At 47.4% G+C, this 15,726-nt stretch overlaps 1 protein-coding gene across 1 annotated transcript; it reads left to right on the top strand.

The window, feature by feature from the left end:
- Nucleotides 1-605: 605 nt before the first annotated feature.
- Nucleotides 606-13,722, top strand: LOC129709211 (nucleolar and coiled-body phosphoprotein 1-like). Its single transcript, XM_055655407.1, has 3 exons — nt 606-933; nt 4,330-5,199; nt 12,360-13,722. The coding sequence occupies exons 1-3, from the start codon at nt 892-894 to the stop codon at nt 12,789-12,791; spliced, it is 1,344 nt and encodes a 447-aa protein (XP_055511382.1). The 5' UTR covers nt 606-891; the 3' UTR covers nt 12,792-13,722.
- The last annotated feature ends 2,004 nt before the right edge of the window (nt 13,723-15,726 follow it).

Below are 15,726 nucleotides of genomic sequence, written 5' to 3'. Positions count from 1 at the left end.
TATTCTCATCCACTCCCTACACACTAAGGATGATTTTACAAGAGGGCCAGTTAACCTATTAACCTGCACATCTTTGGGATGTGGGAGGAAACCGGAGCACCCAGAGGAAACCCAAGCAGTTACAGGGAGAACGTGCAAACTCCGTACAGACAGCACCCGTAGTCTCTGGCGCTGTGAGGCCATTGTAGGGAGGAACTGCAGATGTGGGTTTATGACAAAGATAGACACTGGAGTAACTCAGCAGGTCAAGCAGCATCCCTGGAGAAAAGGAATAGGTGATGTTTCGGGTTGGAACCCTTGTTCAGACTGAACCCTTCTTCAGACTCTTCTATCAACTGTGTCACTGTTCTGCCCCTGTTAATAATCTATGTACCTCAGATGAAGTAAATGCCTCTTTCATGATCCCCTGGGATGGCGGGACTGTCATATGAGGAAAGATTGAAAAGACTAGGCTTATATTCACTGGAGTTTAGAAGGATGAGGGGGGGGATCTTATAGAGATATATAAAATTATACCAGGGGCCACAGGGAACTGTGACCTTTTTTTAAAATAAACTAGACCAAGTGTCCACTGTGACCAGGGGTCACAGTCTTAGAATAAAGGGGAGGTCATTTAAGACTGAGGTGAGAAAAAAACTTTTTCACCCAGAGAGTTGTGAATTTATGAAATTCCCTGCCACAGAGGGCAGTGGAGGCCAAGTCACTGGATGGATTTAAGAGACTTGAGTTCGACCCGAAACGTTGCCTATTTCCCTCGCTCCATAGATGCTACCTCACCTGCTGAGTTTCTCCAGCATTTTTGTCTCCCATCATTCTGACTTTGTTCTTTTTCCCCCACTATAGGTAAACTGCTAGCTGGCTGTCAGCGACAACATTTGACAAGGGGACACGATGTCAGGATTTGCTGACGACGAGGGGTCGTCAGAAGATAAAGTAAGCGCGGGAACAGGTGGGGGTTGAATGTCCCCGAGGTGTGTCGGGATTAAACCTGGTGCCAGCACGCAAGAATCAACGAGCAATGTGCCAGACTAGCCACAGAATTTTAAAGTGTTGGAAGGAAATGCAGTCCTGGTTCCAGACACTAAAATGCTGGAGTAACTCAGTGGGACAGTCAGCGTCTCTGGAGAGGAGGAATGGGTGATGTTTCGGTTAGAGACCAAGCGGCAGGCTCGGCGATCGCTTCCCCCAACACCCCCACACAGCTCGCATTAACTTTTTTTTATTTTTTTATTTCAAAATAGACTTTATTCAATTGATAAATATATACAATTCCTGAACCATTCAAACAAACAAAATTCATCCGACATTTTCGGAAACTATACAAATTTTCAAGTTTTTTCCAGTACAATTTTTTTACATTTGTCAAATTTCACCAAACAGTCCCCCACCCGTGCCACTCTGTGGCCCCCTGGCGTGGGATACCTTCCCTTAATTTAATTTGAGGGGCGTCTCCACCATACCGTGCCCCCTATGTCCAGCAGCAGAAGGACCCTAGACTGTGGTCCTCCCCCACCGAGCCTTGGTGTTTGCTGCACCAAGCTTCAGCGAGTCCCTTAGCACGTACTCCTGCAGTCTGCAGTGGGCCAGTCGGCAACATTCCCTGACGGACATCTCGCTCTGCTGGGTGGTGAGCAACGCTCGGGCAGACCAAAGAGCGTCTTTGACCGAGTTGATGACCCTCCAGCAGCACTCGATGTCAGTCTCTGAATGTGTCCCTGGGGACAGTCCGTAAATCACAGAGTCCTCTGTGACGGAGCTGTTCGGGATAAATAGTTCCAGGGACCCTTGCATACCTCTCCAGACTCATTTTGCAAACCCACACTCTGCAAAGAGGTGGGCAACCGTCTCCTCTCCACCGCAACCGTCCCGGGGGCAGCGTGCGCTGGTGGTGAGGTTCCGATGGTGCAGGAAGGATCTAACTGAGATGGCAGTTCGCATTAACCAACCTGATCTCCAGGTGGCTCAGCACTTCAACTCCCCCTCCCATTCTAAATCCGTCCTTTCTGTCCTGGGCCTCCTCCATGGCCAGAGTGAGTCCCACCGCTAATTGGAGGAGCAGCACCTCATACTTCGCTTGGGTAGTTTACATCCCAGCGGGTATGAACATTGACTTCTCCAATTTCAGGTAGTCCTTGCTTTCTCCCTCCTTCCCCTCCCCTTCCCAGCTCCCCCCACAGCCCACTGTCTCCGCCTCTTCCTTCCTTCTTCCCGCCCCAACCCCCACCCCCACATCAGTCTGAAGAAGGTTCTCGAACCGAAACGTCACCTATTCTTTCACTCCATAGATTCTGCCTCACCCATTGAATTTCTCCAGCATTTTTGTCTACCTTTTGGCTGAAGTAATTTCTTGTCATCATAAAGCTGAATGGCCCCTTGTTCTGTGATTGTGAACCTTGTGGGTCTTCTACAGGTGCTCCGGATTCCTCCCACACTGCAAAGACGTGCAGGTTTGTAGGTTAATTGGCTTCTGTACATTGTCCCGAGTGTGTGTAGTAGGAACTAGTGTACGGGTGATTGCTGGTCGGCACGGACTGGATGGGCCGAAGGGCCTGCTTCCACACTGTATCTCTGAACTAAACTCTATAATTTCTTGGGTACACAAAAATGATGGAGAAACTCAGCGGGTGGAGCAGCATCTATGGAGCGAAGGGGGTGGGGGGGAAGAAGGAAGGAAAAAGGGAGGAGGAGGAGCCCGAGGGCTGGGGATGGGGGGAGACAGCTCGAGGGTTAAGGAAGGGGAGGAGACAGCAAGGGCTAGCAAAACTGGGAGAATTCAACGTTCATGCCATCCGGATGCAAGCAACCCAGGCGGAATATGAGGTGCTGGTCCTCCAATTTCCGGTGTTGCTCACTCTGGCAATGGAGGAGACCCAGGACAGAGAGGTCGGATTGGGAATGGGAGGGGTAGTTGAAGTGCTGAGCCACAGGGAGTTATTGGTAGGTTATTGCGGACTGAGCGGAGGTGTTCGGCGAAACGATCGCCCAACCTCCGCTTAGTCTCCCCGATGTAAATCAGCTGACATCTAGAGCAGCGGAGCAGTAGATGAGGTTGGAGGAGATACAGGTGAGCCTTTGTCGCACCTGGAACGACTGCTCGGGTCCTTGAATGGAATTTCTATAATTTAATCTATAATCTATAATTTCTTGGGTGGGGAGACCAGATCTGTACATAATGCTTCCAAGCATTGTCTGACCAGTACTATATATGCAAACGTAGTCTTCTTTATGAAGGTCCAATGAAATGCAGGTGCAAGTTCACAAGAAAAAAACACAAATGTCGGCATGGTTAAGCGGGAGCTTTCTTCAGACATTTCAGTGGGGGGGGGGACTGGAAGGACTGGACAAGCTAGATGCGGGAAAAATGTTCCCAATGTTGGGCGAGTCCAGAACCAGGGGCCACACAGTCTTAAAATAAAGGGGAGGTCATTTAAGACTGAGGTGAGAAAAACTTGTTCACCCAGAGAGTTGTGAATTTATGGAATTCCCTGCCACAGAGGGCAGTGGAGGCCAAGTTACTGAATGGATTTAAGAGAGAGTTAGATAGAGCTCTAGGGGCTAGTGGAGTCAAGGGATATGGGAAGAAGGCAGGCACGGGTTATTGATAGGGGACAATCAGCCATGATCGCAATTAATGGCGGTGCTGGCTTGAAGGGGCCGAATGGCCTCCTCCTGCACCTATTTTCTACATTTCTGTTTCAGGTCTTCTTCAGTCTGAAGAAGGGTCCTAATCCATGTCCCCCAGAGAAATTGCCTGGTCAGCTGCGTTATATAACGCCCCTGTCCCACTTAGGAAACCTGAACGGAAACCTCTGGAGACTTTGCGCCCCACCCATGGTTTCCGTGCGGTTCCCGGAGGTCGCAGGTGGTTGCCGGAGGTTGCAGGTAGTGGAAGCGGGTAGGGAGACTGATAAAAACCTCCGGGAACCGCACGGCATGGGTGGGGCGCAAAGTCTCCAGAGATTTCCGATCGGGCCGGCACGGTGGCACAGCGGGTAGAGCCGCTGCCTCGCAGTGCTGGAGACCCGGGTTCGATCCTGACCTCGGGCGCTGGCTGCCCGCGTGTGAAATTCGCACGTTCTCCCTGTGACCCGCGTGGGTTTCCTCCGGGTGCCCGGGTTTCCCCCCACGTCCCAAAGACGTGCAGGTCTGTAGGTAATGCATTTCGTTGTCTCTGTACTGTACACTGACAATGACAATTAAAATTGAATCTGAATCTAAGTGGGACAGGGGCATTACTCCAGCGCTTTGTGTGTGTGTGTGTGTGTTTTTTTATGGTCTTCTTTTACAGCTGCAGATGTTGCAGTTAATGTTTTTGTGAATACGTTTCAGATTTCGAGTTTGGAGGCAGTCGACATCGCTGAAACAGACCAAACGAGGACATCAGAGGCCACCGCAAGAGATGAATCAGTCGAAGACCAGGGAGAATCCAATGTCACCTCGGCACTTACGGAATCACAAGGCAGAAATGAAGACGGCGGATCCTTTGCCAGTACCTCGCTCACCGGCACCAAAGTCGTTGGGATCAAAAATAAAACGCCGGGGAAGAAGCCCAAAAAAACGCCCGTCGAATCCAAATTTTGCCCCGATTCGTCTGAAGTGTCGTGTGATGACCTGGTGATTGTGCTGGAGGAACGGAGGTTCTTAAAGGTTCTGGAGGACGTGGTGAGGGAGTTGGTCGAGAAGTTAGTGACGGAGAAGTTGTCGAGCAAGGGCTCGGCCAGCTCTCAACGCCAAAGTTTGCATGCCAAGCCGGCCGGCAAGAAAACGGACATCAAGAAAAGCTTCGACAAAAAGATTAAAGTCGCCGCCGATTCACAAAGGACTGGTGCGGAAAGGCAAGAGGTGGAGAGTGCACCGAGTGAACCGGCCAACGTGGAGGCTGGGAGCCCGGCCAACGTGGAGGCTGGGAGCCCGGCCAACGTGGAGGCTGGGAGCTCGGCCACGCAGCCAAGCCAACAGGCGGGCTCGCAGGAACCTTCAGAGCCAACTCCAGCGGCAGAAAGCCAACCAAAGACCGAATCGCGTAAGGGCAGCGCCTCGTCTGCCAAAAGCTCTTCGGCAAAGACAAAGGCAAAACACAAGGGCGGCCCTTCCACTGACAAGGGTGCTGCTGAGCAAGGGATAGCGGAAGGCCAGGAAGGCAAGGAGAGGCTCGAGCAAGTCTGCTACTTCAAGAGCAAATCTTCCAAAGCAAGAAAGGTGAGTTTACGTATAGGGCAGTGGTTCCCAACGTGGGGCGTACGCCCCACAGGGGGGCAATTTGATTTTTAAGGGGGGCAATTGAGCGCGACTGAGGTCTGGGTCCAAATTTTCGATTTTTATTTTTTAGGATTTTCCATCAGGTAAACATATGTAGCTAATGTTTCAGATGTTATTTTGAGTAAATATTTTTTTTTGGGGTAAAAAAGGTCTTTATTGTGTAGTTATTACAAGCAAGGTATTGGCGTTTTAAGCTTCTTCAGCTGAAACGGAGTTCACTTTTTAAATGATAAGAATTATATATCACCACATGGGGGGGGGGGGGGGGGGGCATCAGGATTTTAGAGGTGATTAGGTGGGGCATGGCCAAAAAAAGGTTGGGAACCACTGGTATAGGGTGATTTCACGAAAGGTCACTGGAGCGTAGATCCGCACCCACGTGACCGAAAATTTGAAGTGGAGTACATGCTATACATCCGGTACATGTTAGTGGATGGGAAAACACGCACTTTCACACCCGTTAAAAACATCGAAAACGCAGAGATAGTTTACGATTATTTCAAAACGCATTGATAGTTTACCATTATTTAAATGGTAAATGTAGCTTCAGAAGCATTTTCATTTTGCATGTTAAAACCCACCTGAGAACCATGGGCGATTTTGTAATTTTACTGGCGGATTTTTCACTTTTAAAACTTTTCATATAACAAATGAACAAAGATAAAAAAGTCAATAATGCCTTACTTTTGATGAAATGCAGCGAGCAAACGCGATAATTCCCGGTATTTTGGATCTTTAAATCTCCACGACAAATGTCCGATAAGCACTTCTGCTAGTTTTGCACCTTCAGCTCCCTCTTGAATTTACCTTAGTTTCTATCTTTTTTTTGGACTGTAAATTTAGGTAGCTGTGCCTCACGGTCACCCCGACTGGCACAGTAAATTGCAGCTCAAAAACTGGCCGTTTTCGATGTTTTTAACGGGTGTGAAAGTGCGTGTTTTCCCATTCACTAACATGTACCGGATGTATAGCATGTACTCCACTTCAAATTTTTGGTCACGTGGGTGCGGATCTATGCTCCAGTAATGTCATTCAGACCTTTCGGTCTGAACAAAATGTTGTTGCCTGCAGTCATACATATAATAACTTTTTAAGCCATATAAAGCCATTTACAGTGTATAGATACATGTTAAGGGAATAATGTCTAATGCTAGGTAAAGCCAGCTGGGTAGAGTTCGATCAAGGATAGTCAGAGGGCCACCAATCATAACCGTAATCATACTTTATTAGCCAAGTATGTTTTGCAACATGCGAGGAATTTGATTTGCCATAGGGTGATTTCACGAAAGGTCACTGGAGACAGATCCGCACACAAGTGACCGAAAATCTGAAGTGGAGTACATGCTATACATCCGATACATGTTAGTGAATGGGAAAACACGCACTTTCACACCCGTTAAAAACATCGAAAACGGCCAGTTTTTGAGCTGCAATTTACTGTGCCAGTCGGGGTGACCGTGAGGCACAGCTACCTAAATTTACAGTCCAAAAAAAAGATAGAAACTAAGGTAAATTCAAGAGGGAGCTGAAGGTGCAAATCCAGCGGAAATGACAGCGGACATTTGCCGTGGAGATTTAAAGATCCAAAATACCGGGAATTATCGCGTTTGCTCGCTGCATTTCATCAAAAGTAAGGCATTATTGACATTTTTTATCTTTATTCATTTGTTATATGAAAAGTTTTAAAAGTGAAAAATCCCTCAGTAAAATTGCAAAATCGCCCATGGTTCTCAGGTGGGTTTTAACATGCAAAATGAAAAAGCTTCTGAAGCTCCATTTACCATTTAAATAATCATAAACTATCAATGCGTTTTGAAATAATCGTAAACTATCAATGCGTTTTGAATTTATTTTACGCTCCAGTGACCTTTCGTGAAATCACCCCATACAGTCATATCAACAAAATACATTGCTCCGCGAACGGGCCGATTCAAACTCCACGGCCCGGGGTGGTCGAAGCTGCTGAAGCTGCCGCCCTCCAGTCCAGCGGACGCAGCTGTAGACAATTGACATTCTTCCCCACAGCCATCGGGCTATTGAACTCAACTCAAACAAAACTCTGAACATTAAGAGGTAGACAAAAATGCTGGAGAAACTCAGCGTGTGCAGCAGCATCTGTGGAGCGAAGGAAATAGGCAGATGCTGCTGCACCCGCTGAGTTTCTCCTTTTGCACTTTTGTCTACCTTCGATTTTCCAGCATCTGCAGTTCCTTCTTAAAAACTCTGAACATTAGTAGCACATTATCAGTTTATTTGCACCATATCTGTTTTATTTATTCATGTGTTTCATTTATTCATATATTTATACAATGGTATATGGACACACTGATCTGTTCTGTATTCATGCCTTCTATATTCTGTTGTGCTGAAGCAAAGTAAGAATTTCATTGTTCTATCTGGGACAATAAACTTCCTTGAATCTTGAATCTCTTGACAATAGACAATAGGTGCCGGGGTAGGCCATTTGGCCCTTCGAGCCAGCACCGCCATTCAATGTGATCATGGCTGATCATCCCCAATCAGTACCCCGTTCCTGCCTTCTCCCCATATCCCCTGACTCCGCTATTTTTAAGAGCCCATATAGTCATCACTGGTTAAGCCAAATTGTCATTGCTTCTTATTCTGAGATTCAGGCGAAGATTTATTTACTTGTTCAATCTTCTGAGTTTCAGTGCATTCTTGCACCTTATACATATACGGGGATGGCTACAATGGCTACAGCTGGGCCTTAGAACATGGCCCCAAAACCTGCTGGCTCTTGCACATGTATTCAGTGAGCTGTTTCTAAGCATTCGGTACTTAATTGTATTGTACTTGTGTATGCCAATAACCTCACCCTGCCTTGTTACCACGTGGTAATAAAAATAACCACTGCACCATTGACAGAGTCATACTGTATGGGAACAGGCCATTTGGATGCCTGCCTCCTCTACGCTAGTCCCATCTGCCTGCGTTTTGGCCAAATCCCGCTCCACCAGTGCTATCCGTGAACCTGCGCAAATGTCTTTTAAATGTTGCTCTGCCTCAGGTGGAGGCCGGTTCTCTGGATGCTTTTAAGAGAGAGCTAGATAGGGCTCTTAAAGATAGCGGATTCCGGGGGATATGGGGAGAAGGCAGGAACGGGGTACTGATTGGGGATGATCAGCCATGATCACATTGAATGGCGGTGCTGGCTCGAAGGGTCGATTGGCCTACTCCTGCACCAATTGCCCCATGCACACTAGTCCCACCTGCCTGCATATGGCCTGGAACCCTAAACCTAATGGCCTACTCCTGCACCTATTGTATATTGTCTATTGTCTATTGTTATAGTACCTGCCTCAATTATCTCCCCTGGCAGCTCATTCCACATACACACCGCCATCTGTGTGAAAAAGTTACCCCTTTCTATTTAATCTTACACGTCTCACTTTATAGTTTAGTATTTGATTCCACTAAACTCTAGTTTTGTTCAGTTTATTGTCACGCGTACTGAGATACAATGAAAAGCTTTTGTTGCGCGCTAACCAGTCAGCGGAAAGACTATACATGATTACAATCGAGCCGTCCACAATGTTCAGATACACGATAAAGGGAATAGCGTTTAGTGCACGATAAAGTCGTGTAAAGTCCGATTAAAGATAGTACTTTAGGTAAAACTCGGTAAAAGACTCTATGCATTCAACATATCAGTTCATCTTTATTACCTTCACACTTGACTAGTCCTGTTCACGTTTGGCTGCCCTCTGTCATTTATTCTGTGAAAGGACGCATTTTTAAAAAAAATCATGAAACCTTGGCTATTCCATGATAACTGGGCGAGTTACCAAAACGCCCATGGCAAGGGAAACATTTCAGATAAAAACAAATGTTCAGTTAGGCAGAGAACAAAGGGGATAAAGGGCTGGAGTAACTCAGCGGATCAGACAGCATTTCTGAAAAACATAGATAGGTGATGGGATTCAATGCAGCCTGGTTTGGGAACAGATCTGCCCAGTCCCACTTAGGAAACCTGAACGGAAACCTCTGGAGACTTTGCGCCCCACCCAAGGTTTCCGTGCGGTTCCCTGAGGTTGCAGGTGGTTGCCGGAGGTTGCAGGTAGTGGAAGCAGGTAGGGAGACTGACAAAAACCTCCGGGAACCTCATGGAAACCTTGGGTGGGGTGCAAAATCTCCAGAGGTTTCCGTTCAGGTTTCCTAAGTGGGACAGGGGCTAGGCCGCAGGCAGTAGCCTCAGAATAAAAGGACATTCCTTTAGGAAAGAGATGAGGAGGAATTTCTTCAGTCAGAGGGGTGGTGAATCTGTGAAATCAATTGCCACTGACAGTTATGGAGGATATTTTTAAGGCAGAGGTAGATAGATTCTTGATTAGTGTGGGTGTCGGGTTATGGGGAGAAGAGAGGAGAATGGAGTTGAGGGGGAAAGATAGATCAGCCATCATTGAATGGCAGAGGAGACTTGATAGGCCGAATGGCCTCATTCTGTTCTATCACTTATGAACGTAATTGCAGAGAATGGTCTCGACCCGAAACTTCCCCTGTTCCTTTTCTCCAGAGATGCTGCCTTCTGTTTAAGACAGAATCTCCAGTTCCTTCCCACACAGTAAGTGCAGAGTTGTGGATGTAGCCAAGTCCATCACACCAACCAGGTTCTCCCCCCCCCCCCTGGCCCCTACCACAATCAGTCTGAAGAAGTGTCCTGACACGTCACCTATTTACGTTCTCCAGAGATGCAACCTGACCTCGAGCTAATGTCATTTGGTAGTTTTTTTGTAAACCAGCATCTGCAGTTCCTTGGTGGACAAAAGTGCTGGAGAAACTCAGCGGGTGCAGCAGCATCTATGGAGCGAAGGAAATCGGCAACGTTTCGGGATGAAACCCGGAAGGGTTTCGGCCTGAAACGTTGCCTATTTCCAGAAGGGTTTTGGCCCGAAACGTTGCATATTTCCAGAAGGGTTTCGGCCCGAAACGTTGCCTATTTCCAGAAGGGTTTCGTCCCGAAACGTTGCCTATTTCCTACGCTCCATAGATGCTGCTGCACCCACTGAGTTTCTCCAGCACTTTTGTCCACCTTTTAGTTTAATTTAGTTTAGTTTAGTTTAGTTTAATTTAATTCAGTGATACAGGCCCTCCAGCCCACCGAGTCCATGCCGACCTGCTGCACCCACTGAGTTTCTCCAGCACTTTTGTCTACCATCGATTTTCCAGCATCTGCAGTTCCTTCTTAAACAATCTGCAGTTCCTTGTCTATCAGGGACAAAAGGGATATTCTCTGCATGCTCCTTTTGAAAATAATGCTTGAGTTTTTCTGATGTTACTAAGTGAACTATGCAAAAAGTTAAACAATGGCTTTATACAGCCTGTTCAGTTCAGTTTAGTTTATTGCCACATGTACAGTGAAAAACACTTGTTGTGTGCTAACCAGCCAGCAGAAAGTCAAAACATGATTGCAATCCAGCCATTTACAGTGTAGTGATACATGTTACGGGAATAATGTTTAATGCTAGGTAAAGTCATCACAGTCCGATCAAGGATAGTCTGAGGGCTACCAATCATATTCACAATCATACTTTATTAGCCAAGTATGTTTTGCAACATACGAGGAATTTCAGATTCAGATTCAGATTCAGATTCAATTTTAATTGTCATTGTCAGTGTACAGTACAGAGACAACGAAATGCATTAAGACAACGAAATGCCGTGATTTGCCGTGCAGTCATACCAATAAAAAGCAACAGAACACACAAAATACATTTTAACATAAACATCCACAACAGTGACCCCTCCACATTCCTCACTGTGATGGAAGGCGAAAAAAAGTTAAATCTCTTCCCTTCTTTGTTCTCCCGTGGTCGGGGGCCTCGAGCCTTCTGTTGACGGGATGACCTTGGGTTCCGTGGCCGGCGATCAAGCCCTCCACGTCTGGGTGATCAAGCTCCCGCGTCGGAGGGGGGGGGAAATCTCAGCTCCCCCGCACCGGGAAATCAGACCCCAGGTCAAACCTTCCCGCCATCAGTCTCTACCCGAGACTGCGAGCTCCTCGATGTTGAAATCCGCGGGCGGCGGCGGTTGGAGCGTCGACCCCAGGCAAGGGATCGATGGTAAGTCCACGGCCCCGCGATGGGGCTCTAAGTCAGTCTCGAGCAAGGCCGCCAGCTCCACGATGTTAGGCCGCAGAGCGACCGGAGATACGATCCGGAAAACAATCGCATCTCCGGCAGGGTAACAGATTGAGAAAAAAGTTTCTCCCAATGAGTTAGATAGTAGTTCAGCACTGCTCTCTGGTTGTGCTAGGATAATTCAGTTCCGAAAAGTACTCGGACTTCTCAAAGAGGTAAAAGGTGAAAGAAGATCTGAGGGGCGCTGTGCGTTAGGAGAAGGGGCAGGCAGGTGAACAGAGCTCCCTCGATTTGCAACCATACTGCTGCTAACGTTGACAAAAACTCCCAGTTACTAAACGCCTTAACTTTCCTTCCCCCTCCCATACTGAACTCTCTGTCCTTGGGGTTGGGCCTCCTCCAATGTCAGAGTAAGGCCAAACCAAACAGGGGAGCAGTACCTTACAGTTCGCTTGGGCAGCCTACCAACAAGCAGTATGCATATTGATTTTGCCAACTTCAAGTAATTGCATCCTTGCATCCCTCATCTCTCTCTCTCCATGCCTCTTACCCTAGTCGTCATACTCGTTTTACTATCGTTCCGTCGAGTTCCACTGAGTGTATTAACTCATCATCACCTATCCCACAGCCAACAACGGACCATTGTGTTCTCCACCTATCCTTCATTATCGTTGCTTTCTGCATATCCTGCAATCATTTGTCCAAAGTACCGTCTATATCTCTCGTTCCCCTTTACCCTGTGTCTCAATCTGAAGAAGGGTCTCGACCCAAAACGTCACCTATTCCTTTTCTCCAGAGATGTTACTCCAGCTCTTTTTGTCTGTCTTTGATGAAAATGCAGGCAGTTGCCACTGGGGGATGAGGAATTTCACGCCATGTAATACAGCAATTTTGGGCGGGGGAAGGTGGAGCGAGGAACAGGAATTTATCAAGTTAATTCTTCAAATTAAATATTGAATTCCTTTATATGCTGCCACTGACCAAACTTATTTCTGTGCACAGACTCCAACGCCTGAAAGGGAGGAATACTATCGAGACATCACCTGTAAGACAGTCTGCAAAACCTACATGCGCATCAGTCCTGAGGACCAGCGGGAGAAGAATCTGAAAATTGCTAATTCGCTATTCTCTGCCACATTTTGCCTCCTGATGAATAGAATCAAAAAGCAAGACTCGCTGGCGGACAAAATAGGGATTGCTCTCTGCGGCCCACGGCAGTGCTTCGAAGAGTGCAGTACGCAGGAACAGATTGACGCCTTCAATGCTCAGCCGAGGATCACCAGCAAATCCGTCCTCCCCAAACTCCCCAAGTCGGGCCGTAGCTCAAAAAGGAGCAGGGGATTGAGCAGCCAACACTCGTCCACCTGCACAAAGCACTGTAGAGACGCCACACTATCCGCCATACCCGCCCCAACTGTTCTGCCAAAATTATGATTTTGGTTAAAAATTTAGATATCTATCATTGGATTCCTTTCTCTCTCTCTCCGTCACTGAGAATAGACAGATTGTGCTGAAGTGTAATATGGTGTTTTTTTTCTAAATTTGACGGGAGTAAGGATAGGGTGACATGAGAAGAAAGTGGAAGAGAGAAAAGCTGTATTTTGTTAATTTTGGTTAATGATTATAAATCTTTGCCTTTCCTTTAATTTAATATTTGTTTGAACTTTTTTTGGTTCTGAATAGTGCGGAACAAGCATTGTGAAAATACACTTGAAGGAGAGCAGCAGCCTAGAGGGAGGAAAACGATAGGTTTAATGTACTAATTCTGTCGGGTTTTACTGTGTCGAGAGCACACATAAACGAGACACTCTATCAGAAGATAGACCTTTCCAACTTAGTCTTCAGCATGGCCATCACTGGGATGATCATTGGGGTGGCATCATTGAGCTGATGATTAAGTAATTAATTCCTTTGCTGCATGAAATCTATTAAAATTGGGATTCCTTCAGTTAGCAACAGATTAGAGAACGTATCAGTGCTGTTCATGTTGAGCAAATTAGTTCCTTCTGTCGGGTCTTTTTGGATTGCCATTGCTCCTCTGATTTTGATCAGACTGGAGATCCCAGGAGAATACCTCTGCCAACAGCTTCCAAAGGTCTGCCTTAGGATTTTTTGGATGCAAAACTTTGCTCGTAAGAATCCAACGCTATTGCATTCTCTCTGTCTCTCTCTCTCCCTCTCTCTCTCTCTCTCGCTCTCTCTCTCTTCAGCTACCAACCCATTTTTTAATCACGTCAAAATTGCCTTGCAGAAATATCGATTCATTTTTATTATTCTTATCATGATGATGTAATTCCCAGCTTTTTCATTCCTTTGACTTACTCCTCATCTTCAGAGCTAATGTTAATAAACAAACTTCTTGTTTTACCACTGAGATGGACATTGACTTGTGGTTTTATATGATATATTGTTTATTCGAAATTCTGCCAAGCAAGACCTCTGTATGGATTTAAAAAATGAGTTGGACTAGTAAAATGGTGACATGGCATCAAATATAGTAGATGCTGATAAATGACAAGGATCAATGCTTCCACTTCTGTTTATTTATTCTCTCCATTTTAGTATTATCAGCAAATTGCTTTTTCTGAATCTCACCAGCTGCATTTTAATGTTACGAGCGCAGTGGTGCAGCGGTAGAGTTGCTGCCTTACAGACCCGGGTTTGATACTGGGTTTTCTCCGAGTGCCCCGGTTTCCTCCCATACTCCAAAGGCGAACAGGTTTGTAGGTTAATTGGCTTGGGTAAAATTGTAAATGTGTGTAGCCTAGTCCACGAATTGCTGTGGTGAATTTGTCCCGTATTTTGACCGTTTGCCCCTTATTTGGTAGTGAGAAAGTTGGCGACCTTAGGCAGTGGTGTCGGCGGTAAAGTGAAGGTCGAACAGTTGGCCGGGCTGCCGACTGACGGACGGGGCCAAGGGCGAGGCTCTGCTGCTGCACTCCATGGGCTGCACTACGTTTGGGTTGGGTTGGTGTTTTGTTCAAGATAAGAGCATAAGAGGGGGCGCTGTCCTGTGTATGGCTGCCCAGCCAGCAGCTGCTGTCTTTTCATCTTTTTATTTTTTATTTTAGTTAGTTAAGTGTTTTGTTTGGAGGTCTAGACTTTTTTATGTGGGGGGGGAGGGAAAACTACCTTTCAGGGTCCCTACCTGTTCGGAGAGGCAGCTTTTCTCCGGGCTGCAGCTTCGACCCGTCCTCGCGGGCTACCAGCAGGCATAGAGCGGCGTTTCCTGTTGGGGACCGCCCAGAACCTCGGCTTCGGCGGCGGCACAGCGCTGGAGCGCTATCGCGGAGCGGGCGATGCCTTGCCCGGGTCTCCGCGCTGGAACTCCGGTGAGCTGAAGATCGCTGAGGAAAACATCACGGAGCTGCGGGACTGTGGAGCGACCAGCTGTGGGCGGCGGCACTGACCTTTACATAGAAACATAGAAATTAGGTGCAGGAGTAGAGGCCATTCGGCCCTTCGAGCCTGCACCGCCATTCAATATGATCATGGCTGATCATCCAACTCAGTATCCCGTACCTGCCTTCTCTCCATACCCTCTGATCCCCTTAGCCACAAGGGCCACACCTAACTCCCTCTTAAATATAGCCAATGAACTGGCCTCGACTACCCTCTGTGGCAGAGAGTTCCAGAGATTCACCACTCTCTGTGTGAAAAAAGTTCTTCTCATCTCGGTTTTAAAGGATTTCCCCCTTTATCCTTAAGCTGTGACCCCTTGTCCTGGACTTCCCCAACATCGGGAGCAATCTTCCTGCATCTAACCTGTCCAACCCCTTAACTTTTTTCACACAGAGAGTGGTGAATCTGTGGAACTCTCTGCCACAGAAGGTAGTTGAGGCCACAGTTCATTGGCTATATTTAAGAGGGAGTTAGATGTGGCCCTTGAGGCTAAGGGGATCAGGGGGTATGGAGAGAAGGCAGGTACGGGATACTGAGTTGGATGATCAGCCATGATCATATTGAATGGCGGTGCTGGCTCGAAGGGCCGAATGGCCTACTCCTGCACCTATTTTCTATGTTTCTATGTAATACCTTTGTGAGGCGGGGCTGGACGCGGCACTTGATTAGTACGGGTGTCAGGGTTATGGGGGGGGGGTGAGGGCAAGGAGAATGGGGTTAGGAGTGAGAGATAGATCAGCCGCGATTGAATGGCGGAGTGCACTCGATGGGCTGAATGGCCTGAATCTGCTGCTATCACTGAGGACTTTTCCCGCCCTTTCCCCTCCCTCCCCCTCCCGCGGCGCTGCGCCTGCGCGGCACAACCAACTGCCAAAAGGCGGCCGTTGACGCGAGCGGAGTGTTGGGCGGGAACGGTTGCTAAGTGGCGGGGAGTCTGCCTGGAGACAGCGGCAGCTGGCCGGCCGAT

Source organism: Leucoraja erinacea, chromosome 25 (genome assembly GCF_028641065.1).
Source record: "Leucoraja erinacea ecotype New England chromosome 25, Leri_hhj_1, whole genome shotgun sequence".
NCBI lineage: Eukaryota > Metazoa > Chordata > Chondrichthyes > Rajiformes > Rajidae > Leucoraja > Leucoraja erinaceus.
The sequence above is the reverse complement of the archived record's forward strand: the minus strand, read 5'-3'. Positions and strand labels throughout refer to the sequence as shown.